The sequence below is a fragment of the Salpingoeca rosetta genome, assembly GCF_000188695.1.
Source record: "Salpingoeca rosetta unplaced genomic scaffold supercont1.5, whole genome shotgun sequence".
NCBI classification, from domain to species: domain Eukaryota; class Choanoflagellata; order Craspedida; family Salpingoecidae; genus Salpingoeca; species Salpingoeca rosetta.
Window position 1 is genome coordinate 462,775 of NW_004754929.1, and position 26,248 is coordinate 489,022.

A 26,248-nucleotide genomic window follows, 5' to 3' on the forward strand; every position below is an offset into this window, starting at 1 on the left:
TGTGTGTGTGTCTGTGTCCGTCTGTGTGTTGCTGGCGAGCTTATCCTTGGTAGCTCGTGTTCATTGTCGCGACGCTGATGTGCCAGGTCGCCTGCAGTGCTTCGTATTGCATGTAGCACACCAACCAGGCTTGCTAACCTTGTCGTAGACATCTTCTTTCTCTGTGCACCATCATTGTCGCTTCATTATTTTTTATCCGCTTAGGTTCTGTTCCCACGAGGTCACCCCCCCCCCACTTCCATATGCTTCCTGTAGGTTCTGCTGACGTTGTCTCATAGCGCAGACTGAGAGCTTTCGTGCTCACGGCGCTGCACGAGTAAACAGTGACACAATGTTGAAGTTGACTGCTGAACGTTGAATGTTCAAGGTTGGATGCTGAATGTTGAATGTGTAACTTTACTTTGGGGCCCTTGGTTGCTCGGAATATTTCGCGGGACAACAAAGAGCCAGCTGGCATGTGAGGTCGTCGTGGTGGATGACTGCGTGGCTGAAGCAGCACAGTGAACAAGGATAACAAACAGCGGGGCAGCGGGGATGAACCAGGAAATGGCAAGTGCGCCAATTCATGCTTGTTCATATACACGCCAGGCGATGACCACAAAAAGAATGATGGCGGGTGTTGTTCTAGTGGTGGTGGTGGATAGTGAGGCCGGCGTGTTTGCGCTCCGCGTCACAGGTGCGCCTGCAGCTTTGCGAGTCACTGCACAATCTTGAGTGCCGTCTCCCGCTCTTGTTGCTGTCGGGAAGAGATGAGGACAGAGGCACAAAAAAAGGAAACAGTGGTACAAGACAGTGGGTGCAGGAATGCGTGCGTGAATGTGTAAGTGTATAAGTTATGAGCATTCGTAGATGAGCATGAGTGAACAGTGCCAGAGAGATTGCGTGTGCGTGTGTGTGCGTGTGTTCGTGTGTGTGTGTGTGTGTGCGTGTGTGTGTATGTGCGCGCGTGTGTTCGTGTGTGTGTGTGTGCGTGCGTGCGTGTGTGTGTGTGCGTGTGTGTGTGTGTGTGTGTGTGCGTATGTGTGTGTGTGTGTGTGTGTGCGTATGTGTGTGTGTGTGTGTGTGCAGTGGTGTGAATACGCGGACCCAGTGGAACGTGTGCACAAGAGTTCCCGCCTCCACTCCATCCATCACATGCCGCCGACACGGACCAGTTCGTGCTCGGTTGCGCGCATCTTGTCACGCGAGAAATCGCTGATCTCCAGCCCCTCAACAACGCTGATGACGCCGTCCTGTCATTCAGACACACGCACACACATGTACACACATACGCACATGCCCGCGTGCAAGCACCAATAGCAGCGCGTGTGAGTGCAGCAAAGCAACTTTGACACGCAGCTCCACAGCGAAGACAGCGCGCAGTGCAATCCACACACAGCACGCAATACATCACGCAGCACACAGCACACAGCACACAGCACACAGCACACAGCACATAGCACGCATAACACACACGTGCAAGTGCGCGAACACCACCATACCTTGATGGTGACGGGCATGGAGAAGACAATGCCTGCGTTGATGCCGTACTTGCTGCCATCCGTCATCACACCCATCGACGTGAACTCGCCCTGCTCACCACCGCGTCACCATCGTGCGTGTGTGAAGCAAAGTACAAGTGAGTGGGCCTGCAACGCCTTGTGGATGTACACGGGCAAGCGGAAGTCAAACCAGTTGACCGTATCTGCCAGGACAGAACATGACAACAGCTCCATGTGTGCGGAACGCGATGAGCAAACCACGGTGCTCACCTCCTTTGTGCCGTGCCACCAGACATGCATGTGGTCTGCCACAGCCTTTGCGGCCGACATGGCGCTGGACAGCTTGCGCGCCTTGATCACAGCAGCGCCACGCGTCTGCACAGCCTGTGGTGGCAGCGGTGGTGGTGGTGGTGACATGGGGTAACACGATGATGATGGTGAGACACGAGAAGCAAAGCTCGGTGTAGGGGTGCAGTTGGAACGCAACGCACGAGGAAGACAAACAAATGAAATCTGCCGAACAAAACCCACAGGCAAATGCCACCCCATACTACAACACCACAGACAACTCGTCATTCGGCCACTGCAGCCAGTACCTTGATGAAGTCACCATGGAGCCATGCCTCGTCGCCAACGGCCTTCTTCACAGACGTGCGCGCGCCGTCAGCGCTCACAATCACGGCGTGCTCGACATCCGGGTACTGGGTGGAGGAGTGGTTGCCCCAGATGATGACGTTCTTCACCTGGCTCGTGTTGACGCCGGCGCGCTCGGCAACCATGGCACGCGCGCGGCTCTACACGCAGGAGAGGACGTGGGGAGGGTCGAAGGAGAGGGTGTAGGAGGGTGGGTTGGTGTGCGTCGAGAGGTGTGGCGAGTTGTGACGTGAATGGGGAGTGGCGGTGGTGGCAATGAAGAAGATGGTCAAGGACAATGTGTGTAGCGGGAGGATGGGAGGGAACAAGATGGGGGAAAGAGCCGGGGGTAGGGGGACAAACCAATGGCACGCTCATGGTTGCTTTCGAGTGACAGGGCAGAGATCAAAGTGCAGGAATGTAACGCATGAATGAAACAGATTTGCAGGTGCAGTCTGTGCTGTGGCTGGTGCACCGACCTGGTCGAGGTGGGTGAGTGCGGTAAACTGGGACTTTGGGATGCTGGGAGCAAACTCGGAGGTGACGAGGGCGTTGGTGTTGGCCGGGTTGCCGACAACGACAACACGCACAGTCTTCTTGGCAACCTTGTCCAGCGCGGCGCCCTGCACCTTGAAGATGCCGGCGTTCTTCTCCAGCAGGTCCTTGCGGAGCATACCCTCGCGGCGTGGCATTGCACCAACCTACTTGGGCAGCGAGTGCACACGAAGGGACGTTGGTGTGCGTGCGCGTGTGAGCAGGTAGGTGTGAGTGAGGGGAGGGGTTTGTGTGTGTGTGTGTGTGTGTGTGTGTGAACATAGGGACCACAGCAACACATTCGTGTGTCTGCATGCACGCACGCATGTACGCAGACACAGTGTGACACATTGCTACGCGCACATGCAAATACCACACACACGCTCGCACCAGCATGGCTGCGTCGCAGTCCTTGAAGGCGACCATGGGATCGTCCGTGGCAACAATCTCTGCACAGCACATTCCCCAGAGCAGCACAAGCACAGGAGGGAAACAAAGGGTTGGGGAATCGGAGGCTGTGTGAGGGCAAGACACCGCAGCAAGAGGTCGCAGCGAAAAAATAAAATAAAGAATGTTGTGAACATGCGCAGCAAAGAGCGAACTTACTGTTGACGAGCTCAAAGGCGCAGTCCGAGAGCTCCATGATGACTCCGTTGACCGTGCCCATCATGGGAGTGATGTCAAGCAGGTGCAGGTTCACGGGCTGCCACACATTGTCAGTGGCAGGGTTCATCGTCATCATGATGACGGTGGTGGTGGTGGTGGTGGTGGTGATCATGAGCTCAGCACAAAGCGCAGGTTGGGATGCGTGTAAGTGTATGATTGCGTGCATGCAAACGCTCATGGGTGGTGCGTGGAAGATGATGTCACACACCTGGTCCTCGCCAAAGACGTTGCCGCGGCAGATGAGGGGAAGAAGGGAGTAGGCGATCTGGCCGGCGGCGCCGGTCACGCACACGTTGATGGGTTCCTGAACAAGTCATATGTGCGCGTGTGTGTGTGTGTGTGTGTGTGTGTGTGTGTGTGTGTGTGTGTGTGTGTGTGTGTGTGTGTGTGTGTGTGTAAATATGTGTGAGCAAGAGGGTGTGCACATGTGTGAGAACCAGTGCTGGATGGCAGATGACGTGAGACAACTCCACGACAACGAATGTCCGACAAGACAACACACGGACGCACACAGCCTTGCACACCCACACGCATCTCATGCGCCCACGATCGCACCAAAACCACACAGATCATGCATCTATCCACCCGTAGGACATCCTGTGCAGTCCCCCCTCCCCTCACCTTCTGAGCCATGATGCTGGTGCTAAGAGGTGGAGAGAACGAGACGGTTGTGAATTGGCTGGATGGATGGTCACTCGCGGTCAGTGAGTGGTCGGTCGGTTGGTTGAGCAGTGCGGAAAGAAAAATGATTTGTGTGCACAGTGGCAACGAAGCAACAACAAAGATCTGATTGCACTTGTTGCTTTCGTTTGCTTTTCGTTCGCCCCAGACATTGCGTCACGCTCACATACAACTGAATTCAGTCACTGTGGTGTTGAGATGAATTGCACATATTAATCGCCCGATATCGACCGCTGCAAACGACACAATCAGCAACAAGCAGCGCCATCTCGAACACGGAGACCACCATCACAACGCCATGTCGTTTGTTGAGCCGCAGAAGCTGCTGGCTGCGGAAGCGCACATCCCCGTGTGGGAGACGAGCGAGGCGTATCGCAGGCTCATCTCCTTCATCGAGACCATCGGTGATGCCGTTGTTGGGAAGACAATCAGCGACAGAAACCCAGAGCCATCGAAGGTGAGTATGCGTGTGTGTGTGTGTGTGTGTGTGTGTGTGTGTGTGTGTGTGAATAGGGGGGTCGCTCTGCACTTTGTGGCAGCAAGAGGTGCACATATGTGTGTGTGTGTGTGTTGTGTGACTTGTGTGTGAGTGAGAGTGAGAACACTCTGTGTGCATGTGTTCGCTGCTTGTGCTGCCGCTCACAACTCCATCGACGCGTGCGTGCTTTGTGCAGTCGGTGAAGAAGCTGTTGGGGCTGCTGGACCGTGTGGACAAGCTCATCGATGACACTCCGCCAGTCGAGACAACGGGTCGCTTTGGCAACCCTGCGTATCGTGACTTTCACAAGAAGCTCGAGGAGGTGCGTGTCAATGAGCGTACGTGTCAATGAGCGTGCGTCGTTGTTGAGCACTCCTGTTTCTGTCGCCATGTTTGCGGCTTCCTGGCTAACCTCTCAATGGCGGCTGTGTGCGTTTGCGTATGTCGCAGCAAGCGGATGAGCTTATTTCAGGCATCCTGGACGGTGCACACAAGGGAGCCGTCGTTGAGCTGAAGCCATACTTCCTGGACTCCTTTGGCAATGCCAAGCGCATTGACTACGGCAGCGGTCTGTGAGTGTGTATCTGTGTGTGTTTGTATGTCTGTCTGTTTGTTTGTTTGTTTGTTTGTTTGTTTGCTTGTTTGTCTGTCTGTGCTGTGTCTGTGTGTCTGTGTGTGTATGCGATGCAACACTGTGTGTGCGTCTGTGCGCGCTTTTCACTGTCGGCGCATCTCTGTCTGCACCTCCTTCGTCCCTCTTCCCCCCCCCCTTCTTGCCGCTCAAGTCTCCATCTACAAGCCAGTGTGTCCACTCACGAATATGCTGGCCTTGCTGGTTTTGTTTGATTAGGCCATGAGTTGGCATTTGTTGCTCTGTTGTGCTGCTGCAGCTTGATTCGCATGTTCAAGCCAGAAGACACATCCTGCCTCTGCCTTCACATCTTCCACAAGTGTGTGTGTGTGTGTGTGTGTGTGTGTGTGTGTGTGTGTGTGTGTGTGTGTGTGTGTGTGTGTGTGTGTGTGTGTGTGTGTGTGTGTGTGTGTGTGTACGATTGAATGGTTTCATTGGGTCATGCTTGGGCGTATCGGTTTGGCCGCCAGCTCCTGTTGAGTTGTTCGCGCGGAAAAGCGAGTGTATGGTCTCACCAGCGACGCTACATGTCACTGCCGCTACCGGTGCAGGTATTTGCAGATTGCGCGGCGGCTGCAGGAGACGTACCGGCTTGAGCCTGCAGGCAGCCACGGCGTGTGGGGACTCGATGACCACCAGTTCCTCTGCTACTACTGGGGCGCAGCGCAGCTCATCGGTGTGTCTGTGTGTGTCTGTGTGTCTGTGTGTGTCTGTGTGTCTGTGTGTCTGTGTCGGTGTGTGTCTGTGTGTGTCTGTGTGTGTCTGTGTGTGTGTGTGTACTTGAGGTTGTGGAACAGAAGGGCGGTGGTGCAGTACATACAGCTTGATTATTGACCATTCCACTTGCCACAACCACCTGCTCACGCATGCGCTGCACCTGCCTGTCTGCAACCGTGCATACCCGCCTTTATTCAGGGCACGAGGAGCTGACACCAAAGATGATTCCAGACCGTGCCCGTGCGCAGGAGAACGGCGACGAATTCCTCTTCTTCGATGCAATCCGCTTCATCTTCAAGGTCTGTCTGTGTGTGTGTGTGTGTGTGTGTGTGTGTGTGTGTGTGTGTGTGTGTGTGTGTGTCTGCGAGGGGGGGGGGTTTCTACGTGTGTGTGTTTGTGTGTGTCTGTGTGTGTGTGTGTCTGTGTGTCTGTGTGTCTGTGTGTCTGTGTGTCTGTGTGTCTGTGTGTCTGTGTGTCTGTGTGTGTGTTTTGTGCTGTTGCCGCAACTGCTGCGACTGCTTCACGCATCTCACATGCTTTGTGAATCGCATACACGTGCAGCTGAAGACAGGCCCTTTCTTTGAGCATTCGCGCATGCTGTTTGACATCTCGGGCGTCCCAGAGTGGTCCAAGGTGTGGCCCATGCAATCGATGGGGAGGGAGATGCAGTCCCCCAAAATTACAATCACACCCCCTCACTCACTCACGCACACACGCACGCACTCACTCACTCACGCACACACGCACGCACACACGCACACACTCGCTCACTCACTCACTCACTCACTCACATGCAGGTGCGGTCTGGGCTGATGAAGATGTACAAGGCGGAGGTGTTGAGCAAGCTGCCTGTGGTGCAGCACTTTATGTTTGGCTACCTCCTCCCCATGGACAAGGAGCTGCCTGCCGTGAGCAAGGACGGCACAAAGGCTGCGCCCAGCACAGAGGGCAGTGCTCCTGCATACAAGCCCGCCACGGCGTTTGGCCCCACGTGGGGTGGGCCCGTGCCTGCACGCAACCCTGGCCAGAGCAACCCCGTTGTTGTTGATCCGGCAGAGGCGACGCCCGACGGGCCCATGCCCATGACCGCGTTCCCCACCAGCGGTACGGCGCGCACGGCTGCACCCGCTGTGCCGCCAATGGGGGCCCCTCCCGTTGCCGCCACGCGGACAGGTGGTGCGCGCGTGGCAGAGCGCGGCTCTCTTCGACCCCGCCAGCCACCAAAGGCATCATAATCTCCCTTGCCTGTCGATGTCTGTGTTTCTTCTGGGTGCAGAGAGAGAGAGAGAGAGAGAAAGGGAGGGGGGGGGCGAGGGAGGGTCTTGCTGTTCTGTTGTTCAGAGAGACACACACATAAACTCACAGCACAGAAGCAGCAAGGAAGTGAAGACAGCAAAAAGCAAAGCACACACACTGAACATGGCAACTGTTGGGCGAAGCACGCAGGAGACCACGTCTCAAGGCCAAGATGGGCAGCACCGCATGCGCGTCGATGCCAAGTACAACCAGCTGAGCGAGTACAAGCCGAAGCTGCGCAAGGTCATGCTGGTGCTGAATGCCTTCTATCTCATCACCGCCATCGTCTCCGCATATGTGTACAAGCAGAACGGCTCCACCTACCTGCACCCTGCCATCTTCGCCGGCCTCGGGCTGCAGGTGCTGGCCAGCCGCGCCCTCAAGCGCAACAGCGCAGGCATCCTCGTCCTGTTCTCCACCCTCACCTCCGTCGCGGGCGCGTACCTGGTGTATGCGGGCGTGGGCCGCACCATGACCGTCATCGAGATTGCCGGCGCGTCGCCGTTCACCATCTTCCTGCTCGTCGTCAACGCATTGGGGGCTCTCGGCCATCTTGTTGCCGTGTACTACGCTCGTCGCCTCGTCGATGCCATGCGCATCACCGCCAGGCAGCGACCAACCAAGTCCAAGAAGGCCCAATGATTCTATGTCTGTGTCTCTGTGTCTGTGCCTGTATCTGTGTGCTTGTGTGTGTGTGTGTGTGTGTGTGTGTGTGTGTGTGTGTGTGTGTGTGTGTGTGTGTGTGTATCTGTGTCTGTGTCTGTCTGTCTGCCTTTCTGTGCATGTGTCTGTGTGCGCGCGCTGCTTGCGCTTTCTTCGCACAGCACGCCCCTCTTCTCTTCTTGTTTGTCTTGGCGCTGCGTACTGCCTGCCGTGCTCTGGCGCGTGCAGTGCCAACTTTGGCCTGACTTGCCACGATGTGCCCATGTACCCACGCTGCTGTAGCTCGAACCAATGAACCGTGATGATTAATGCATGTGGCTGCTGCCTCTTTGGATACAAGTGCGCAGTGTTGCTGCACGCATGAGTGCACCGAGCGCACGGTGTGGAGACCTGCATGGCCCAACCGAGTGGGCCCAGCTCAATGGCTGGAGTGTGGGCGCTTCGATCAATCCATTTCACGCGCAGACGGTTACAGAGGACGATGTCGGCACTCGTGTCGACGCCGTGCTGGCGGCGTGCGCTGACACGTCCACGCCGTCAACTTGCAACGGTAACAACAGTCAGTTGACGGCAGAGAAGGGGAAGAGGAGAGGGAGTGTAGGTGCGGAGGCCTGCACTTTCTCTGGCTGACGCCGTCATTGGTGGTGTTGAGCTCATCGCCACTGCTGTTGTCACTCTGCTTGCATATGCCGCCATATGCACATGGAATGCCAGATGCCGTACTTCACGCTGCGTACGGGCGATCGGATCCCGGCCATCGGCATTGGCACGTTCACTGGCACGCGGTTAACGCAGCAGGCCGAGCCGGGCGACATGTACGACAACATCATGCCTCTAACGCGCTTTAATACACGACCATACCTGGACAAAGCACAGAAGCTTCCACAACACTTGCATTCGTGCACATTCCCATATGCACGCACACACGCATGCACGCACAAATGCATGATCACATGCACCTCCTCCTGTCCATTTGCTACTCCACACCATGTCTGTGCCGTCACCCGACGAGCTGGTCTGCATATGCGCAGCACAGCCAGGTGTTGTCGACACAGGGCAAGTGCCATGCAGTCTCGGTTGGCTGTGCGACGTTGTCATGCTTTGGCGGCCACATGAGGTTGATGGTGGGCTGTCGGCTGCCTCGTTTGTACACCATATCGTAGCTGATGCAGTGCCCGCGCCGCCACCGGTCAAACAGATGTCCACCGGGTATCTGATTTGTGTGTGTGTGTGTGCGTGCGTGTGTGTGTGTGTGTGTGTGTGTGTGTGTGTGTGTGTGTGTGTGTGTGTGTGTGTGTGTGTGTGTGTGTGTGTGTGCGTGTGTTTGAGATCTTCATCCAGGCTCACACCGGCGGCACGTGAGCGCCCAGCGTCATCACAGCATCACCAACGGCAGGATGTCATCGCACCTTTGATACGCGGTACATGTGGTCGCGGAACATGTCGTTCGTCAGCACGTATGAATGCGGCTGTGGGTGTGTGGGTGTGTAGCAATGGCGAAGCATAAGCAAGAATGGTGAGCTGTGTGAAACCATCTACAATTGGGGAGGGGGGGGGCTTGCAGAACAGTCATTGTTCCAAACACAACAGTGTGCAAGGAACGTCTTGCATGCACCAGCAAGACCACACCCCACTCACCACCCCACCCATACCGCCACCGCCCCGTTCCAGGACACGCCGTATTGCATACCCGCAATTGGACGGCCGCACAGATGAATCGAATGTCATCGGACAATTTGTCCGCCAGCAGCAGGAGGCGACCTGTTCCATTGCAAAAAAACGAGTTCGTGGTAAGCCTGACGTGTGTGTGTGTGTGTGTGTGTGTGTGTGTGTGTGTGTGTGTGTGTGTGTGTGTGTGTGTGTGTGTGTGTGTGTGTGTGTGTGTGTGTGCATATGCACTTGTGGCATCATCACACCACCCACCTTCGTCCTGCAGCTCGTCTATTCTTGCTTGTTGCCAACGATCTGAACCGTCAACACATACACACACGTACACGCAAGTGCACACATCAGTTTGTGATGAATGACTGTGAGTGCCGAAACTGGCAGTGCAATGCCGATCAGTTCATCAGCTCGTCCACCAACGGCATGAACGTTCATGACGCAACTGAGTCAAATGTCACCCACTTGTGCGCTTGATGGCGTGGCGTCGCAGAACTACAACGTACGAATAACCGGCAGCCTGACAATCACACACAATGTGTGTTGTGTATGTGTGTTGTGCGTGTGCGTGTGCGTGCGTGTGCGTGCACGTGTGTGAGTGCTCAAAACTTTGGACGACCTCCACTCCATTCTCACGACCGCGAACAACAACGAACATCAGCATGCCCTCCACCAACACATACACCGGCATCACCTTGAGCTGGTGGGCGACAGCGAGAACGAGGTCGAGTTGAAACGCCTTCACGCCAAAGTGGCCGACGTTCAGCCCATCAATGAAAATCTCGACGTCACCCTGCACACACATGCACACACGCGCGCGTGCAGTGCAGGGCGATGCATGGGGTGGATGGAGGCGTCCTACGTGTGAGACACAGCCCACACACCATCTCGAAATCATGCACACATGCACAAAAGGAACGTGTTCACTCACGCACAGCCGCACACACGCATGACACACACAAGTGTAACCACACACGCAGATGCCCGACAACACCCGCCCATTCACACGCACACACACATACGCTATTGACACACGCACACACATATGCTCTTACACACGTGAGTGCGCACTCACGAGGTTTTCGATCATTTGTTTGAGGCTTGCGACCTCCGTGTCCGGTACGCGCTCGTGCTGGAGATATTGCGTCACGGCGCCGCTCAGTTGCGAAAGGTCGTCGTCTGTCATGGAGACGGAGGTGGGGAGGCGGAGCGTGAAGGACGTGGCATGTGGTCATCACATGGAGAACAGAATGCATGTGCGCGTGTGTCTGTCTGTCTCTCTGTCTGTTTGTGTGCCTGTCTGTGTGTGTGTGTGTGTGTGCATGTGTGCATGTGTGTGTGCATGTGTGTGTGCATGTGTGCATGTGTGCCTGTATGTGTGTGTGTGTGTTGTGTGTGTTCACGTGCATGTAGACCATTGTACCTCGCAAGCGTGCGCATGAATACATGGCAGTACGTACCGCTGAGGGCGATGGGTCTGAGGGCATCTGCGCATGACATACATCGACCCGTGTGCTGCTCGATGGTGGTGGGCGCCACATCCCACTCGTCGCTTCGCCCAACGTGCTCCAGAATGGCCGCGCACAGCCGCTCCCCAAGCGCTGGAGTCGTGATGTGGCGGCATGTGGTGGTGTGGTGGGTTCGTGTGATGGGGTGAAAACTCGGGCGTTGGTGCCCATCATTTGCAGATGAAACAGAGTGTACACCACCGTTGCCTGAAGAGCAGGGAGCAAGCACACACACACACACGCACATACACACGCCCACAACCACACGCTACAACCACACATACATCCACACACAAATGAATATGATTGATGCACGGGCACACGCAAACTCACGTTGATTTGATGTCTCGAAGAGGCGAAACAACACGGCCAATTGCTGAACACGTTCGTCTCCGCACAGCTGCTGCACCGCGCACTCGACCACAACCGCCAGCACATCGTTCATGCTCTCATATGCAGAGTGACCCTGCGACCGCAGTATGCAGGCGCGAGCACGTGAGTTCGGGCCGCATTGAGCACGGTGTATGTGTATGTGTGTGTGTGTGAGTACATGTTTGTGTGTGACTACGTGTGTGTGTGTGTGTGTGTGTGTGTGTGTGTGTGTGTGTGTCTCCCTGCTGCGCTGCAACCCTGCGTGTGTGAGCGTCTGTTCATACCGGATATGGCATGCGCAGCTCGTCCATGACGCGCGAGACCTCCTCAATGGCGACCGTTGCGTCCACGCGCGCTCGTGTTTCGATCAGCTACGTCCCGGCAGCAGCCAGCCGTGGGAAGATGGTGCGACCATGATGCACAATGGCGAGAAGCAACGTGGTGTTGGTGAGAACAGTTGGCATCAAGCTACACACTCATTTCGAAACACCCGTGCGATCAAAACACCCACACACACACACACACACGCACACACACACACACGCACACACACACACGCACACACACACACACACGCACACACACACACACACACACACACACACACACACACACGTGTATGAATGTGTGCGGGCGCAAGCAGTCAAACACGCCTCAACCGCGAACAAACACACACGCGCACACAACAACCCGTCAACCGCACATGCTAAACCGCACATACACATACACATCACATACATAGCATCATCACCTTCCCCTTCCCGTTTGCTTGTGGCATTGCCCACCTTCCAGAAGGTGCGGTAGTGCGGGACAATATTGAAGCGACGCATGGTGTTGATGACGTCCTGCGCCAAGTCCAAGTCGTTGTTGGACGCGCAGAGTGCCACCAGCTTGGAGAGCACGTTCTCCGATGGCTGGTAGCCCACAGAGAGCAGCATCTCGTACGTCTGGAAGGCTTTGAGGGGCAGGTTCGCTGTTGCAAAGATGTAGAGGAGGGAGTGGAAGCTGGTGTCTGGCAGCAGAATGCCTTGGTCTGCAAGCGCAACCGATTTCTGCAGCAGCACAGACGCCATATCCACGTCCAGATCCTTTGTTGCACGATGGATGTCTCCCAGCATCGGGTGTTTGCTGACCAGCTTTGGCTGAGAAGTGCTTTCGCTGTCTCCGTGATCGCCAGACAGCGTGAGCACCCGCGCGTCCTTGCTCAGGATGCGGCGAATGTCGGCGCGCTCGCTCTCCGTCAGCGCCGCTGCAACTGTCGCTGTCGAAGCCGCTGAGCCCACGGAAGCGGAGGAATACGTGGAAGTCCGCCACGCAGCGCTGCTCCTATGCAGATGTCGAATCGACGCCATCATTCGTGTCATCATCGCACCTGTCGTGCATGTTCCTACTGTTGCTACTGGTGCTGTTGCCGTCGTTGTTACTGGTGCAACTGCTGCTGTTGTTGTTGGTGCTGCTGTTGCTGTTGATGATGCTGCTGCTGTGCATGCTGTTGGTGTTGTTGTTGTTTTTGATGATGCTGCTGCTGTGCATGTTGTTGGTGTTGTTGTTGTTTTTGGTGGTGCTGTTGTTGGTGCTACTTCTGTCACTGGTGCTGCCGTTCCCGTTACTGCAGTTGCAGCGGGCGCAAGCACGCTATGCGCCCTTGCAACATGACCTGTGTTCCACAGTGTACTGCGACTCCTTGCCCACCGCACTGAACCACCACCGCCGCCGCCACACAATGCACACAATCCACCACCACGGGTCGCCAAGCGTGCCCACATCATCAACAACCAACGTGCCCACAGGACTCTGCGAGTGCGGAATGTTGTTTATGATACGCGTATATTTTCCACAACACGCGTCCGCGGAGAGAAGAGGCGATGCGGAGGGGACGACAAGCAGCAACAGCAGCGCCGCAGCCGCTGTGGCGTGCGTTGGAGCGCATGGCCTGTGGCAACAGCTTTTACAAGGCAGCGTACGAAAGGGCGCAGAGGCACGTGCAGCCCGTTGTTGTACACGCCGAGAAGGTTGCAGCGCACCAGCACAATCAGCAGAAACAACACCAGTCACGAACAGCTGCCACACCACCATCCATTGCACAAGGTCCAATGGCCAGCAACAGGAATCGCAGCGCCCACCACAACAACCACAACACACACCACAACACACACCACAACACACACAACAACCTCAACACCCACAGCGCCGGTGCATTTAATGCGCAGGTCACGTCAGACACACATGCGGCGCAGGTCACGTCAGACACACATGCGGCGCAACGCACACAAATCACACACACTGCACACAATACACACACCAAACACAACACACATACCAAACACAACGCTCACAATACACGACCGCACCAGACCAGAAAGGGGGCGCCGTCGGCTTCATCATCGCCATCACCCGTGTGTGCCACTTCAGCGGCCACGCCAGCACGGAGGGCGCTGTCTCCAATTGCACTGCTGGCGCGGATTGTATCCTCGGCCAAGTCGCTGGCGGCTTGCCCCGTGGATGTTAGTGTGTCCCACTCAGACAAAGGAGCCTCGCCCCTCATGCTGACATCCATGCCGTTGCCGGTGGGGTCTCAGTGCAACAGTGACTACCCACTGCAAGACCACCACCATCATCGCCTTTATCCGCAACACCAGGCACCAACCATACAACAGCACCAACACAACCATGCCACGAACAAGCAGCGGCTGTCCCAGGGTACCTTCTTCAACACACATGCAGACGACGCGTTATCCCGCTCACACCTCAGCAGCACCAAGGGTGCAGGCACAATCGGGCACAGCAATAGCAGCGCCCCTGGCGCTGAAACGCCATTCTCAGCCGCAGCCCGACTGGCACTCTTGCAAGACGTGGAGACGACATCAGCTCAACACGAGGATGATACCAGTACTTCACAGCAGAACCGCCGGCACCGCAATGCCAAGCAGCGATGGCAGCACCAGCATCAGCAGCACCAACAGGGGTTTCGGTGCACGTCCCGGGCAGAGATGCAGCAGCATGCTGAAGCGGCGCTCAGGCTGTTTGCGGTTACGGAGACACCTGCAGCCGTGGCAAGCACGCTGCAGGCCATGGAGACAGCAGGCATCGCGCTGGACGAGGAGCACGTGCACCAGCTTGTGCGGTGTTACGCGTTTGCAGGCGACACAGAGCGCGTGCATGCCACGCTGCGTGTGCTCGCGGCAGGGCACCACAGCCCCTCCCCTGCCCTGTGGACAACTGTCATGTCGGCGTACGAGCCGCCAATCACAAACGAGAAGCTCATCGCGCTCGGGCAGACACTTGATCTTTTCCTGTTCCCCGAAGCACAATCAGCATCCCTAGCCGCGGGCGACGAAGGCATCCCCTACAGCAGCCCACGCGGCAGCAGTGGCAGTGGTGCGTTGGTTGGCAGCATCGATGACATTGGTGTGCTGCGCGACCAGGTGGATCCCGCGCACCTGGTGGGTGTGTACATGTCCGCGCTCTCTGCCAGCCGGCAGCTGCAGCAGCCGCTGCTGTCGCGGTACATCCTCAAGCATGCGCACGCGCGGCTGCCGTCTGCCCCGCCCGTCGAGCTGTGGGACCAGGTGGTGTGGTGCTATGCGCTGTGCAAGGAGCTGTCTGCGGCGCGGGCCCTCCTGCAGACGATGCGGCAGGCCGGCGTGGAGCCAACCATGGACACGCACGCGTTTGTGATGATGGCGCACGGGCGCGCGTACGAGGCAGATATGGCACTGGCCATGTTCGACTCGCTGCAGCGGCAGCACACGCGGCTGTCGCTGTCTGTGTACCTGTGCATCATGGACGCCCTGGCACAGACGGCGCAGCCGCAAGAGGCACGGGCCGTGTTCGACACCATGGTGCGCAGCGGCATCGCGCCCACCACCACCGCATACAACAAGCTCGTCAAGGCCTATGCGCACAGCCGCAGCCCCGAGCTTGCCGCGCGTGTGGTGGACACGATGAGGGGGGATGGCCTCCTGCCCAACGAGACGACGTACCGGTGTTGGATGTACGGGTACGCCCGCACACGCGACCCGGCCGGCGCCGAGGCGCTGCTGCACGAGATGCAGCTGCACGGCATGCAGCCGTGTGCGCAGACGTTCAACATCCTTGTGTACTGCTACGCAATGGCCGGGGAGGTGGGCACTGCCCGGGCTGTCATCGACCGCATGATCGAGTGCGGGGAGAGGCCGCTCACCGTCTCGTTCAACGTGCTCGCAAACGCATACGGGCGCCAGCACAACCTCGATGCCCTGCGCGCGCTGGTGACGGACATGGCTGAGGCGAATGTGGCGCCCAACTTGGTGACCTACAACACGCTCATCAAGTCGTTCTGCATGAACCACCAGGTTGACAAGGCGGAGGCGACGGTTGGCCGCATGATTGAGTCCGGGCTCGCCGGCGACCTGTCCACCTGGGGCGCCCTTGCAGGCGCGTATGCACGCAAGGGCCACATCGACAGCCTCCTCCTCACATTTCGCCGGTGCATCGCAGGCGGCTGCTTGCCAAATAAGCAGATGTTCGACATGGTGGTGTTCCTCCTGTCGCGCGCGTCTGTGCCCGAGGCCGAGCGGTTGCACACCATCACGACTATTGCACACATGATTGTTGATGCGGCGCAGGACGACCCAGACGCAAACCGCGCCCTCATCCAACACTGCTTGCACAGCGTCACGGCGTCGTAGAACACGCACGCGCGTGTGAATGTGTGTGTGTGTGTGTGTGTGTGTGCGGCGTTGGGTGTGGCGTGAGCGAGACGTGGGTGTGACTTGCGTGGTTAGCTTTGTGGGGTATTAGGCGTGTCACATCATGGCTAGCTGTCTGGCTGACTTGTGTTTGGTTCTTGGTGGTGCCTTTGAATTCGTTCCTCTTGTCGTGCTTAAAGGTGTGACTTGCTGCCCTGTGCTTTGCGGCAGAACATGCAAACTTCTGTACGTTTGTTTGTTGTGCCGTTGTTATATCTGACTGATCCTCAGTGGTTCTCTGACTCCCCAGCGGTGTTTAATTTAAACGAGAGCAAGCTCCCCTGTTGGCGTGATTGTGTGTGTGTGTGTGTGTGTGTGTGATTGTGTGTGAAGGCGGCGACAATTTGTTGTTGGTTGGTTGCAGAGAGCAGGCACCGGCAACAAGCGGGTGAAGAACTGGTGGTGTGGAGATCACGAAAGCAAAACAAATAATAAAGATCCCTCCCCCACGGGGAATCGAACCCCGACCCCGACGGTGAGAGCGTCGTATCCTAGCCATTAGACCATGGGGGATCTTGTAATCACTCGGTAATTTTTACTTATATTTAGTTAATTGCTAGACGTCATGGACTTCATGGAAGACGGACAATGAAGGACTGACTGACCATATGTGGTGTGTGAATTAATTTGATGTGACAATCAAACAATACAGGAGTCTTGAGTATCAGTCACAAGGTTCCACGTTGGTCATATGAAGCAGCACATGACCGTATTTCTTTAATGCCATCAATTTTAGACCTTTGCGCGGCCGCAACCAGGCAACCCCGTGACACGCCTCGTGCTCATGTCAACACCACCATCTTAAAGCACACGCCTTTGCACACAACCCCGCAACTTACCTCGATCGACCTTGAGGGTATTGCTGCCATGAGTGGTTACGTCGATACCCAAAACAACCAGACACTGCAGCACGTGAACTGCCACGGCTTGGGCTCGTGTTTGTGTGCTGACCGTTTGGCAGAAGCCACAAACTGTCCGTCTCTCTGTGAACCCGACGCTTGTCCCCCTCATTAAGGTTGCGCGAGGGCGCGTGTGTGATCATGCATGCATGTGTGTGTGTGTGTGCGACCGTGTATGTGCGCTCAATTACGTTCCCTTCAATGCTTTGTGGCATGGGCCTTATTGTCCTCTCTGTCTCTCACTGTTCTGCCTCTCTCTCTCTCTTACGTGCATGCATCCCGTTCCCAACACCAGCCCAAATACACACCAACGTTACATGGAGAAGAGACGTATGTTCACCCGGTTGCTTCCGACAATTTATTCGCTGCACAGGCGAGGGGCACCGCCATCACCCACGCACACCAACACATTCAAAGGAGAAGCAAACGAACACAAACAGACACAACGCCACCTGCCCCCCCCCCAAAACAACACACGGCCCTCACACAAAATAAAGAAGAAAGAGGCCCCCAAGAGGACAGCACAAACGCCAATCATTAAGCAAGAGAAGAGGATGAAGGGAAAGTCAACAAACACAACCGAGCACAAATCGCACCCAAGTAGAGCCATGCCACCACCAACCCCGGAGCAAGAGCACACTGGTCAGTAGTGGCCGCATCACGGGGACAGAAGCTGCACGGGAAACACACGTCCACTCCTCGCACTCCACAGCAAGAAGGCCAGCCTCGACAGAGCATCAAGCCCGCTGACGGCATCCGCAGCCACGGCGGCATAGTCCATCGTGGCAAGGGCACGTGCACTGTAGTCCCTGCGCCCAGTCTCATAGGCAGGCGTGTCAGAGACGCGTGCAGCTGCGCTGCTGCTGCCGTTGCCGTCGGGGCTATCGAGGGTGAGCTCGAAAGCAGCCGTTGGCACCGTGGCGCTGGACATGGCATAGTCTGTCGTGGCAAGGGCACGTGCACTGTAGTCCCTGCGCCCAGTCCCATAGGCAGGTGTGACAGAGACGCGTGCAGCTGCGCTGCTGCTGCCGTTGCCGTCGGGGCTATCGAGGGTGAGCTCGAAAGCAGCCGTTGGCACCGTGGCGCTGGACATGGCATAGTCTGTCGTGGCAAGGGCAAGTGCACTGTAGTCCCTGCGCCCAGTCTCATAGGCAGGTGTGACAGAGACGCGTGCAGCTGCGCTGCTGCTGCCGTTGCCGTCGGGGCTATCGAGGGTGAGCTCGAAAGCAGCCGTTGGCACCGTGGCGCTGGACATGGCATAGTCTGTCGTGGCAAGGGCACGTGCACTGTAGTCCCTGCGCCCAGTCTCATAGGCAGGTGTGACTGCGCTGCTGCTGCCGTTGCCGTCGGGGCTGTCGAGGGTGACGGGGCTGCTGGCGGGGGCGGGGAGCTCGTAAGCGGCCGTTGGGGATGTGGGGGCGGACGTTGCCAGGTCTGGCTCCTCATCCTCTTTCCCGCCAGGCAGCTGTGCCAGGTGCCGCTGCGTGGCCGCAATCATGGCCTCTTGTTCCTCCTCACACCAAGCAAAGCGGAACCGGTCAAACAAGTCCATGGGGTCGTCGCCGCATTCCCACATGTGCGGGTAGATGTCCTCAAAGTGCGAGTCGGACAGTTGCTCTCCGCGCGAATAGGCGCGGGCGCGCATGCGGGCGACGATAATGTTGCGGCACGGGACGCAGAACAGCTTACACGGCGATGTGAGAAAGTAGACGTTGCCCACATCACCACGGCACATGTAGCACACTTCGTTGCCCGGCACACGCCTAGTGCCCTTCAGCATCTTGTCTGCGCAGACGGCCCGGTGCTCCTCCAGGTCCTGCGTCACCACGCGCAGCATGGCCGCACACAGGGCAGCGTCACGCGGCAGGCGCTCCGGCTCCCGCGACAGAATACAGCGCGCAAGGTGGCGGCGCGGAAGCACGTAGAAGCGCAAACGCCGGTAGTCAGCACGAAGCATCACCTCATACTGCAGCGCACACAATGGCGCAAGCCTCCACGACCAACGTACGCACTGGCCAAGCACCTATCGACATCAACACAAGGGAGGGCAGAAGCACAGAGACGTGGTCAGCGGTTGAATCGGTGTGAGTACACACCCAGCAGCACACACGCACCAGAAGGTGTGTGTGTATGTCATACATCTGTCGCCAGCGCTTCAGACCGCAACACACACACACACACACACACACACACACACACACACACACACACACACACACACACACACACACACAGGGCGACACCACCAGCCAGCCAACAAACAACGGCAAATGCTCACCCGAACCCAGTGGAGAGCGCCCGGGTTGATAAGGACAGCTTCGCCCGGCCCTTGGATGAACCGCACCAGCGGAATGTTCTCCTTGTCGAGCTCGTCAGGAGTCGGCCACCACCACGCTTCCTTGAAGTCGATACCATTCTTCTTGCAGAGCGACTCAACGCGGCCCACGTGCTCGAGAGCAATGCCGTACCACACGCACGACCCCGGCCCGACGTTGATGTGGACTTGCATCAGGCGGTCGCGGTCCTGGTGTGCAGGCGTCGCCCATCCTGCCTCCTCCAGGCGGATAGATTGACTGTTCACGCCGCGAACGACATCAAGCCCGGCGAGCATGGTGCCGCCTCCGCGCCAGTGCAGCTCGTCGGGGAGGGTGACTCTTAGCTCCTGCAGCTGCTCTTCGGACACGTTCTGGCTCAGACATGCGCTGGGGGAAAACGCCGCACACCCCCGGGTCTCGAGCATCCCCAGGGCTCGGACCGCGGCATCCGCCTCCGCATGTACGGCGCGCACGACGTCCTCGCTTGCTTGGTAGGCGCGGGGTGGGGTGACACGTGCTCGAAGGACGGAGATGGCACCGGCACTTGAGCTGGAACCACGGCTGCTGTCGACAGCTGGTATTGGCAACGACCATTTTGCTCGCTTGGGCTGGTGCTCGTCTTGTGTCGTGTGCGTTGGGTCGGTGGGAGCAGCCATCTGCAGGTAGGCGGGCAAGAGCACTGTCTTGCTGCTGCCGTTGTTCCTCTCTGCCTTGAGCCTCCAGCCGCTGCAGCTGGTCTGCACTTGGGTGCTCAGCGGTGTCGAGGGGCGGGCGTCCGGCAGCGGGTACTTGAAGGTGAAGCCCGGGCAGCGGAGAAAAGGTGGGCTATCGACTGTTGGAGTGGGCAGAACACCCGGCCCAACGCCGTGGGTCGTCAGATACGCATCCTTCCACACCACTGACGATGCAGTCCGAGGCATGGCGCAGGATAGCGCGCAGGAGAGGAAAGAGGGGAGAGAGAAGGGATGGATGAAGGAGAGTGGACGAGAGAGGAGAGAAGAAAGGTGGGTAATGGCCACCACCAGAAACGGAGAAGACGAGGCGTGCTTGGGAAGCACAGGCACCTCAAGTGCACAGGGAGGATAGCACAGATGCGCTCAAGGGACTGACTTGATATCAGAGGTCCAGATGAAAATGAACCGAGAGGATGGCGCTGAGCCATGCATACATGCACCTATGGAAAAAAGGAGGAAGGAACGAAGAAGTGCACAGCGAACCAAGCAAATGCTGCGGAAGAGGAATAAACACTGTGTGTGTGTGTGTGTGTGTGTGTGTGTGTGTGTGTGTGTGTGTGTGTGTGTGTGTGTGAATGGGTGGTTGTGCTCGGCTGAAATTTGAATTTCGTTGCCAACGCAAGAAAAGTGGGAAAGGTGCCGAGGACGCACGCAACGCACACAACGCACAGAGCCGCCGATGCACAACGGGCATGGTGGATATGCGCCCGTGGCCTCAGACGGAAAAACTGCCAACACTGGTGCGAAAAGCAGCCATCCCCAAAGCAAGGGGCGCAGCGCACAGGCCGCAGTGCAACAAGGGTGTCCGTGTCCGTGTCCGTGTTCGTGTGTGTGTGTGTGTGTGTGTGTGTGTGTGTGTGCGTGTGGGCGCGTGATGGCACGTAAGAGCGTGCTGGGTGGATGACGAGAGGAAGACAGTACGAGAGTGAGGGCATGAAAGGACCGTGAAGATGAAGATGAAGAGGAAGAGGAAGGAGGAAGGGGGAGGTAGTTGAGAAAAGGCGAGGCAGGCGGGTAAGAGTTGTGGTAACTGCCACAGGGACCCGCCAAGATGGAAACTGGCTGTCACCTTCAATGCACAGGAGCGCGCGCTCATGCACATGTGCACACGCAAGAGACAGTGCTTAGAATAGGGCGCGCGAGACAAGAGGAGAGATGGAGACTGAGAAGCACTGGCACCAGCAGCAGCAAGGGAAGCGCTGGCAACAGCAGCAGCAGCGGCAGTAGCAAAAGCGCGCCAACAGTGGTGCAACAAGTGCAACAACAACAAGCGCGCAAGCACCAGAGAGACAAAGGGAAGAGCTGGCTGCCCGTGTGCCAACAGCAAAGAAACAACACACTGGCCAAGAAATGGGCAGTGCAGCCGGCGACCCAGCCAACCCAACCAAAAGCAAGCCACGCAGGCAAGCACAAAGACCCCGCTTTGCCCCCGCGATAGAGGGAGGGAAGAAGGAGAGGAAGTTGGTGGTCGCGGGTTTGGCGCCAACGTTCCCTCAGCCAAGCACCATCAGTCCTTCATCACGAAATGTGACGGGCACATGGCAGGGGGGGGGGGAGAGAGTGTGTGTGAGTGTACGTGTGCGTGTGAGTGTGAATGTGTGTGAGAGAGAGGATGAGAGGTGAGCGCACAAAGAGCACCTCCACTGAAGAGAGGGAAGGAAGACGGGAAGAGGATATGGGGGTGGGGGTGGGAGAGGTGTGATGGGAATGGAGAGGAAGAGGAAGAGAGAGGAAGGGGGAAAGGAAAGAAGCAAGAGCAACGTGTGCCACTGCCGCAACGGAACCACGCGCGTGAATGAAAAACAAACCCATCTGACACGATGATGACATCAGCAAACACGTTTGTTGGTCCCCAACCACCCAAACACACCAACAACAAAATAGCACAGGAGGAAGACGAAAGGAAGCAGAAAGGCAGTAGAAATGCAGTAGAAAAGAAGAAGAAAGGAAGAAGAAAGGAAGAAGAAAGGAAGAAGAAAGGAAGAAGAAAGGAAGAAGAAAGGAAGAAGAAAGGAAGAAGAAAGGAAGAAGAAAGGAAGAAGAAGAAAGGCGTGGGTAAAACAAACACAGACACACAGACACACATACACACACACACACAGACAACAACAACAACAACAACAGCACGACAGCGATCAATGTGTCTCACCTGCTGCTGTTGTTGCGAGGAAACGATGACGAATTTCGGAAGCAGCGTGGTTGGGACGTGGGTCCACTCATGTCACACCCATTTCTTGATATCCGTGTGACGGCTGATGCGAAGAAGCGCTCCGCCATGCTTATATGTGTCCACTGCTCAACTTGATCGGGTGAAGGCGTGTGCCTGTGTTGTGTGGGAGCCGGTGTGGAAGAGAGGTGGGCTTTGCACACTCTTGCAGCAAGCAGCATGAACGCTTCACAGCATCACCCAGCGGTTATTGCTGCAGTTGCTGGTATGGCTACTGCTGTCATCCTCTCTTGCTCATGCTGTTCCGTCATCATCATTCCATTCCAATGACGCTTGAGGCGAGCAGAACGCTCGCGTGTCACTGTCACGCGGCAGTGGCTACGTGCCTGCTTCGTTTGTTTGGGTGCATCGTGTCAGCAGCACAAGCAGTGGCGCGCCAAAACCAGGAAAGGCAATTTTGACCTTTTTCACAAAGGCAATTTTGACTGAAGCTTCCTTGCTTGTGTTGGTGAACTATTTTGAAATCTCCAAAAATTCTCAGGTCTCCGAAGATCCCCCATGGTCTAATGGCTAGGATACGACGCTCTCACCGTCGGGGTCGGGGTTCGATTCCCCGTGGGGGAGAAGTGTTTTCTTTTTGTCCCTGAACGACCCAAACGGCGTGCTCTGTTGTGCTGCGTTGAGCCCGTTCCTCACTTGCCATTGTGGTTTGTGGTTTGTTTGCTCGAACGCTTGACCTGACGCGCTTGACGTGGTGGATGGATGTCTTGGGCTGTATTGATGCAACACTAAAAGAACGGGAAAGGACAGAAGCTATGCCCAACAGTGCAACCAACGCTGCTAACACTGCTGCGAGAGAAACCAGAAACATGACTCCGGTGACCAAGGAGATCGGGGAGGCAGGAAGTGGAGGGAAAGAATCAACCTCGCGTATTGTGTACGGCAGAGGAGACAACGAGCAGCGAAAAGAAAGAACAGTCAGTCACCGCCGAGCGAGGGAAAGGGCCGTGAGATAGGAAATGAATGATAACAGCAGGCGCTGGGGAGGGGAGAGAGCTGCAAGGCTACACACGCACACGCACACACACACGCAGCTTGGTTACTCCATGCCCATCCTGTCGGTGAGCCAGAGCGCAAACTCATAGCCGACGAAGCAGGCCGCGTTGGCCGGGAACGCGCGCGCCATGACAGCGCTGAAGCCGCGGAACAGAGCACCCACGCCTGTGCACGGTACGCGGGGGCGGCCAGGGGAGGTGAGTGAGGAGGGGGGGGGGCGTGGAAAGGAAAGGCGGAGAAGAGAAAGGCAGAATCATGGGTGAGCGACCACACACACACACACACACACACACACACACACACACATAAACGTGAACGCACATAGATAAGATTCACACCTCCCTCCACCACCACACACACACACACACACACACACACACACACACACACACCAACAAACACCCCCCCCCCTTTCAAGTACACCTGCACCCACACACGTGCGGCCCTACCGTCAGTCTTGATGATGTCTGCGAGCACGGGGAGGTAACCAGAGTAACGGCCGTTGGGGGCAACCTGCAACACGCACACAGGCAACGTATGGGGCGCAGCCAAGGGTGAAATCGAGCAAGGCAACACACAGCGAGTTAGAGCACAATGGCCAGGGAAACACAAAACAGACCACACAGACCCACTCATCACTGCCCCCATTCCCTTGCCCACGCACAAGCTCGCTCGCTCCACACAGACCTGGAAGCGTGTCTTGACAGTGTCGATAGGGAGGCAGACGGCCCAGTTGCCCATGCCGGCCAGACCGCCAGCAAGCAGCAGGCCAGGCACGCTCGGTCCACGCTGGTGTTCGAAATCGACACACGAAGAAGACGCAAGGTTAAGAAGAAACAACAAGAAGCAACAGGCGTGCCACGCCAGGTGAGCGACGTATGACGTGACACACGGCACGGCACAGGTCTGGAACGAAGCAGTCCGGCAGGATCACGGTGGAAGAACGTACAGGCATTCAAAACAACAACACTCAAGAACAACAACCAAACACGCACAGACAGACACAGACACAGACACACACCCAGACACACACACACGCACGCACAGATACACGCAGACACACCTCGCCTTCGGCGGTGAAGGCCAGCTTCAAGACTTCGTAGCCGGAAAAGTAGACAGCAGAACCAACACTGTAAACCAGGGCGTGCGTTGATGGTGTCACCCATGAGAGCACGCCGGCAAATACTGTCGGCGCAATTGCGCACAGCCACACACATACAGCCACAGCCACAGCCACAGCCACACAGACAGCCACACAGACAGACAGACAGACAGACAGACAGACAGACACACACACACACACACACACACACACAAACAGACACATGACTCACGCATCGCGGGCAAATGTGGCGATGAGGCCACGGTTGACGTTGCGCAGGCCGCCCTCCTTGTAGAGCTGCTTGAAGGCGTCCATGGTGCCGTTGTACTTGGGCTTCTCCGCAGCGTTCTGTCACGAGGGAAGGGACGACGAGTGGGAGTTGGTGTGTGCGGGGAAGAAGGGAATGCAGTGAGGCAGCAGCCGCGCAACGGAGGGTGGAGGAAACAGAAACGACAGACGCGCAGAGGGGCACGCAGGCATGGGGCAACGTATGTACACACACTGTCTCTCTCATTCAGATGCACACACCCATACACACACACACCCATACACACACACACACAGGACAGACACAGACACAAACACACACAAACACATTCATACATACAAACACACACAAACACATTCATACATACAAACACACAAATATGTACACACACCTGAGTTTGGAGGAGGCACTTGACACGCTCGCCAGGGGCCATGATCGGGGTGGTGAAGAGGGCGGAGGTTGCGCCGGCAAGGGCGAGCTGGCCAAGCTTCCTGTTCTCAATGGCATCTTCGTCGCAGAACAGCTTCTTGCCGTAGCTGTCGGTACACCAAAGTGCATGAGAGCAGGGTGAAACAACAGCGACACCGGCGGCAAGAGGGATGGACAGACAGCGACACGAGCGGGCCGGATGATGCACGCAGGGTCAAATGCAACCACACAATCACATTCCAACACATGCAAACCCACAATCACACACTCACACACTCCAACACATCCACTCACACGCACGCGCACATACACGCACACAAACACCACAGGTATCCATACCTGTAGCCGAGGAAGCACAGGGCGAACATTGGAGCAACGCCAGCCAGAGGCGCAGCAACTCCCTTGTAGAGTCCAAAGAACCCCTCCTACATGCCAAAACACACGCGAACACAACATAACTGCCGTTGTGAGATGTCGTGCACGGCAGACACACACACACATACACAGAGACACAGTCACAAGCACGAGCGAAGCATAGTGCCTCCAACACGCAACTGTTCTTCTGGCCTCATACCTTGGTCACGGTCTGCCGGGCGCAATCGAACAGGCCAGAGTATTGGGGTGGCTTCCCGGGCACATGGGTCATGTTCTGCAACCGAACCTGGTTTGCGCACATTCGTTCGTGCGTGTTGTATGTGTGTGTTGTGTGTTGTGTGTTGTGTTGTGTGTGTGCATGAGTGTATGTGTTTGTGTGCGTGTGTGCACACACACGTTCAGTTGCAAACATGAAAAGCCAACTCACATCCATCGCATACAGAACACACACACACATACACACACACACACACAGGCACATAGGCACACACACACGCACACACACACACACACACACACACACACACACACACACGTCCCCTCTTCTCCAACTCCTTTGTGCACACCTTGATCGTGTCGAGAGGATGACCAACAATCACAAGGGCCACGCCACCAACGCCGCCAGCAATGAAGGAGCGCAGCGCTCCAGGCTGCTTGCTCATGCCTTTGTCTTCAGCCATTGTCACGCTCGTCGTGTGGATGTGCGGATTGGACGCAGATCAATTCTTCGGGTCTTTGGGTGGTGCAGCAGCAGCTTCGCTTGTTGTCGATCGGGATGTGGGCTGGTGGGAATGGCGCGGCACAAACACCAGCAACTCCAAAAAACCAAAAAACAACAAAACTCCGCTATT

General features: G+C 56.7%; 9 protein-coding genes and 2 non-coding genes across 11 annotated transcripts; 5 read left to right on the forward strand and 6 right to left on the reverse strand.

The window, feature by feature from the left end:
- Positions 1-369: 369 nt before the first annotated feature.
- Positions 370-4,084, reverse strand: PTSG_02165 (cytosolic malate dehydrogenase). Its single transcript, XM_004996591.1, has 10 exons — positions 3,936-4,084; positions 3,523-3,618; positions 3,255-3,351; positions 3,039-3,097; positions 2,594-2,815; positions 2,078-2,275; positions 1,752-1,865; positions 1,482-1,571; positions 1,152-1,232; positions 370-736 (listed from the first exon to the last, which is right to left on the reverse strand). The coding sequence occupies exons 1-10, from the start codon at positions 3,945-3,947 to the stop codon at positions 698-700; spliced, it is 1,008 nt and encodes a 335-aa protein (XP_004996648.1). The 5' UTR covers positions 3,948-4,084; the 3' UTR covers positions 370-697.
- Positions 4,085-4,178: 94 nt separating this feature from the next.
- Positions 4,179-7,196, forward strand: PTSG_02166 (phosphatase 2A activator). The gene is made up of 8 exons (XM_004996592.1): positions 4,179-4,452; positions 4,670-4,795; positions 4,924-5,041; positions 5,324-5,423; positions 5,656-5,780; positions 6,020-6,120; positions 6,383-6,454; positions 6,619-7,196. The coding sequence occupies exons 1-8, from the start codon at positions 4,294-4,296 to the stop codon at positions 7,054-7,056; spliced, it is 1,239 nt and encodes a 412-aa protein (XP_004996649.1). The 5' UTR covers positions 4,179-4,293; the 3' UTR covers positions 7,057-7,196.
- A 44-nt stretch (positions 7,197-7,240) lies between these two features.
- PTSG_02167 (uncharacterized protein) lies at positions 7,241-7,759 on the forward strand (the record flags this gene model as incomplete). Its single annotated transcript, XM_004996593.1, has 1 exon — positions 7,241-7,759. The coding sequence occupies one exon, from the start codon at positions 7,241-7,243 to the stop codon at positions 7,757-7,759; it is 519 nt and encodes a 172-aa protein (XP_004996650.1).
- A 381-nt stretch (positions 7,760-8,140) lies between these two features.
- On the forward strand, positions 8,141-8,628 carry PTSG_02168 (uncharacterized protein; the record flags this gene model as incomplete). The annotated part of the gene is made up of 2 exons (XM_004996594.1): positions 8,141-8,330; positions 8,495-8,628. 2 exons carry the CDS (start codon positions 8,141-8,143, stop codon positions 8,626-8,628), a joined length of 324 nt encoding a protein of 107 aa, XP_004996651.1.
- Positions 8,610-13,125, reverse strand: PTSG_02169 (uncharacterized protein). The gene is made up of 11 exons (XM_004996595.1): positions 12,108-13,125; positions 11,607-11,693; positions 11,284-11,416; positions 10,903-11,043; positions 10,518-10,621; positions 10,137-10,235; positions 9,908-9,962; positions 9,704-9,745; positions 9,471-9,541; positions 9,190-9,249; positions 8,610-8,993 (listed from the first exon to the last, which is right to left on the reverse strand). The coding sequence occupies exons 1-11, from the start codon at positions 13,089-13,091 to the stop codon at positions 8,781-8,783; spliced, it is 1,989 nt and encodes a 662-aa protein (XP_004996652.1). The 5' UTR covers positions 13,092-13,125; the 3' UTR covers positions 8,610-8,780.
- A 740-nt stretch (positions 13,126-13,865) lies between these two features.
- Positions 13,866-15,992, forward strand: PTSG_11845 (uncharacterized protein; the record flags this gene model as incomplete). The annotated part of the gene is made up of 2 exons (XM_004996596.1): positions 13,866-14,765; positions 14,805-15,992. The coding sequence occupies 2 exons, from the start codon at positions 13,866-13,868 to the stop codon at positions 15,990-15,992; spliced, it is 2,088 nt and encodes a 695-aa protein (XP_004996653.1).
- A 501-nt stretch (positions 15,993-16,493) lies between these two features.
- Positions 16,494-16,565, reverse strand: PTSG_20071. The gene has a single exon. It is a non-coding gene; the product is annotated as a tRNA-Glu (tRNA).
- Positions 16,566-17,297: 732 nt separating this feature from the next.
- Positions 17,298-20,540, reverse strand: PTSG_02170 (uncharacterized protein). The gene is made up of 2 exons (XM_004996597.1): positions 19,230-20,540; positions 17,298-18,974 (listed from the first exon to the last, which is right to left on the reverse strand). Exons 1-2 carry the CDS (start codon positions 20,184-20,186, stop codon positions 17,610-17,612), a joined length of 2,322 nt encoding a protein of 773 aa, XP_004996654.1. The 5' UTR covers positions 20,187-20,540; the 3' UTR covers positions 17,298-17,609.
- An 11-nt stretch (positions 20,541-20,551) lies between these two features.
- On the reverse strand, positions 20,552-21,543 carry PTSG_11846 (uncharacterized protein). The gene has a single exon (XM_004996598.1). The coding sequence runs from the start codon at positions 21,100-21,102 to the stop codon at positions 20,716-20,718; it is 387 nt and encodes a 128-aa protein (XP_004996655.1). The 5' UTR covers positions 21,103-21,543; the 3' UTR covers positions 20,552-20,715.
- A 1,176-nt stretch (positions 21,544-22,719) lies between these two features.
- PTSG_20072 lies at positions 22,720-22,791 on the forward strand. The gene has a single exon. It is a non-coding gene; the product is annotated as a tRNA-Glu (tRNA).
- A 135-nt stretch (positions 22,792-22,926) lies between these two features.
- On the reverse strand, positions 22,927-26,210 carry PTSG_02171 (uncharacterized protein). Its single transcript, XM_004996599.1, has 9 exons — positions 25,964-26,210; positions 25,597-25,683; positions 25,362-25,447; positions 24,985-25,129; positions 24,558-24,673; positions 24,287-24,353; positions 23,911-24,012; positions 23,673-23,736; positions 22,927-23,388 (listed from the first exon to the last, which is right to left on the reverse strand). The coding sequence occupies exons 1-9, from the start codon at positions 26,075-26,077 to the stop codon at positions 23,267-23,269; spliced, it is 903 nt and encodes a 300-aa protein (XP_004996656.1). The 5' UTR covers positions 26,078-26,210; the 3' UTR covers positions 22,927-23,266.
- Positions 26,211-26,248: the final 38 nt, after the last annotated feature.

Bases quoted from the DNA above. Each gene is read 5' to 3' on its own strand.
- PTSG_02165 (XM_004996591.1), bottom strand. The intron at 3,352-3,522 runs GTGTGTGACATC...AATGTGTGGCAG, and splicing joins ACGTCTTTGGCGAGGACCAG to CCCGTGAACCTGCACCTGCT. The intron at 2,276-2,593 runs GTCGGTGCACCA...TCCTGCGTGTAG, and splicing joins CACTCACCCACCTCGACCAG to AGCCGCGCGCGTGCCATGGT.
- PTSG_02171 (XM_004996599.1), bottom strand. From the start codon at position 26,077: ATGGCTGAAGACAAAGGCATGAGCAAGCAGCCTGGAGCGCTGCGCTCC. The intron at 24,354-24,557 runs GTGAGTCATGTG...CCTGGTTTACAG, and splicing joins GCCACATTTGCCCGCGATGC to TGTTGGTTCTGCTGTCTACT. The intron at 23,737-23,910 runs GTCTGTGTGGAG...TGCGTGTTGCAG, and splicing joins CTGTCAAGACACGCTTCCAG to GTTGCCCCCAACGGCCGTTA.
- PTSG_02166 (XM_004996592.1), top strand. From the start codon at position 4,294: ATGTCGTTTGTTGAGCCGCAGAAGCTGCTGGCTGCGGAAGCGCACATC. The intron at 4,453-4,669 runs GTGAGTATGCGT...TGCTTTGTGCAG, and splicing joins GAAACCCAGAGCCATCGAAG to TCGGTGAAGAAGCTGTTGGG. The intron at 6,455-6,618 runs GTGTGGCCCATG...ACTCACATGCAG, and splicing joins GCGTCCCAGAGTGGTCCAAG to GTGCGGTCTGGGCTGATGAA.
- PTSG_02169 (XM_004996595.1), bottom strand. From the start codon at position 13,091: ATGATGTGGGCACGCTTGGCGACCCGTGGTGGTGGATTGTGTGCATTG. The intron at 11,417-11,606 runs GTATGAACAGAC...CTGCGGTCGCAG, and splicing joins AGCTGCGCATGCCATATCCG to GGTCACTCTGCATATGAGAG. The intron at 10,236-10,517 runs GTGAGTGCGCAC...ATGTGTGTGCAG, and splicing joins AACAAATGATCGAAAACCTC to GGTGACGTCGAGATTTTCAT.
- PTSG_11846 (XM_004996598.1), bottom strand. From the start codon at position 21,102: ATGTGCATGAGCGCGCGCTCCTGTGCATTGAAGGTGACAGCCAGTTTC.
- PTSG_02170 (XM_004996597.1), bottom strand. From the start codon at position 20,186: ATGCCTCGGACTGCATCGTCAGTGGTGTGGAAGGATGCGTATCTGACG. The intron at 18,975-19,229 runs GTGAGCATTTGC...TGATGTCGATAG, and splicing joins GCGCTCTCCACTGGGTTCGG to GTGCTTGGCCAGTGCGTACG.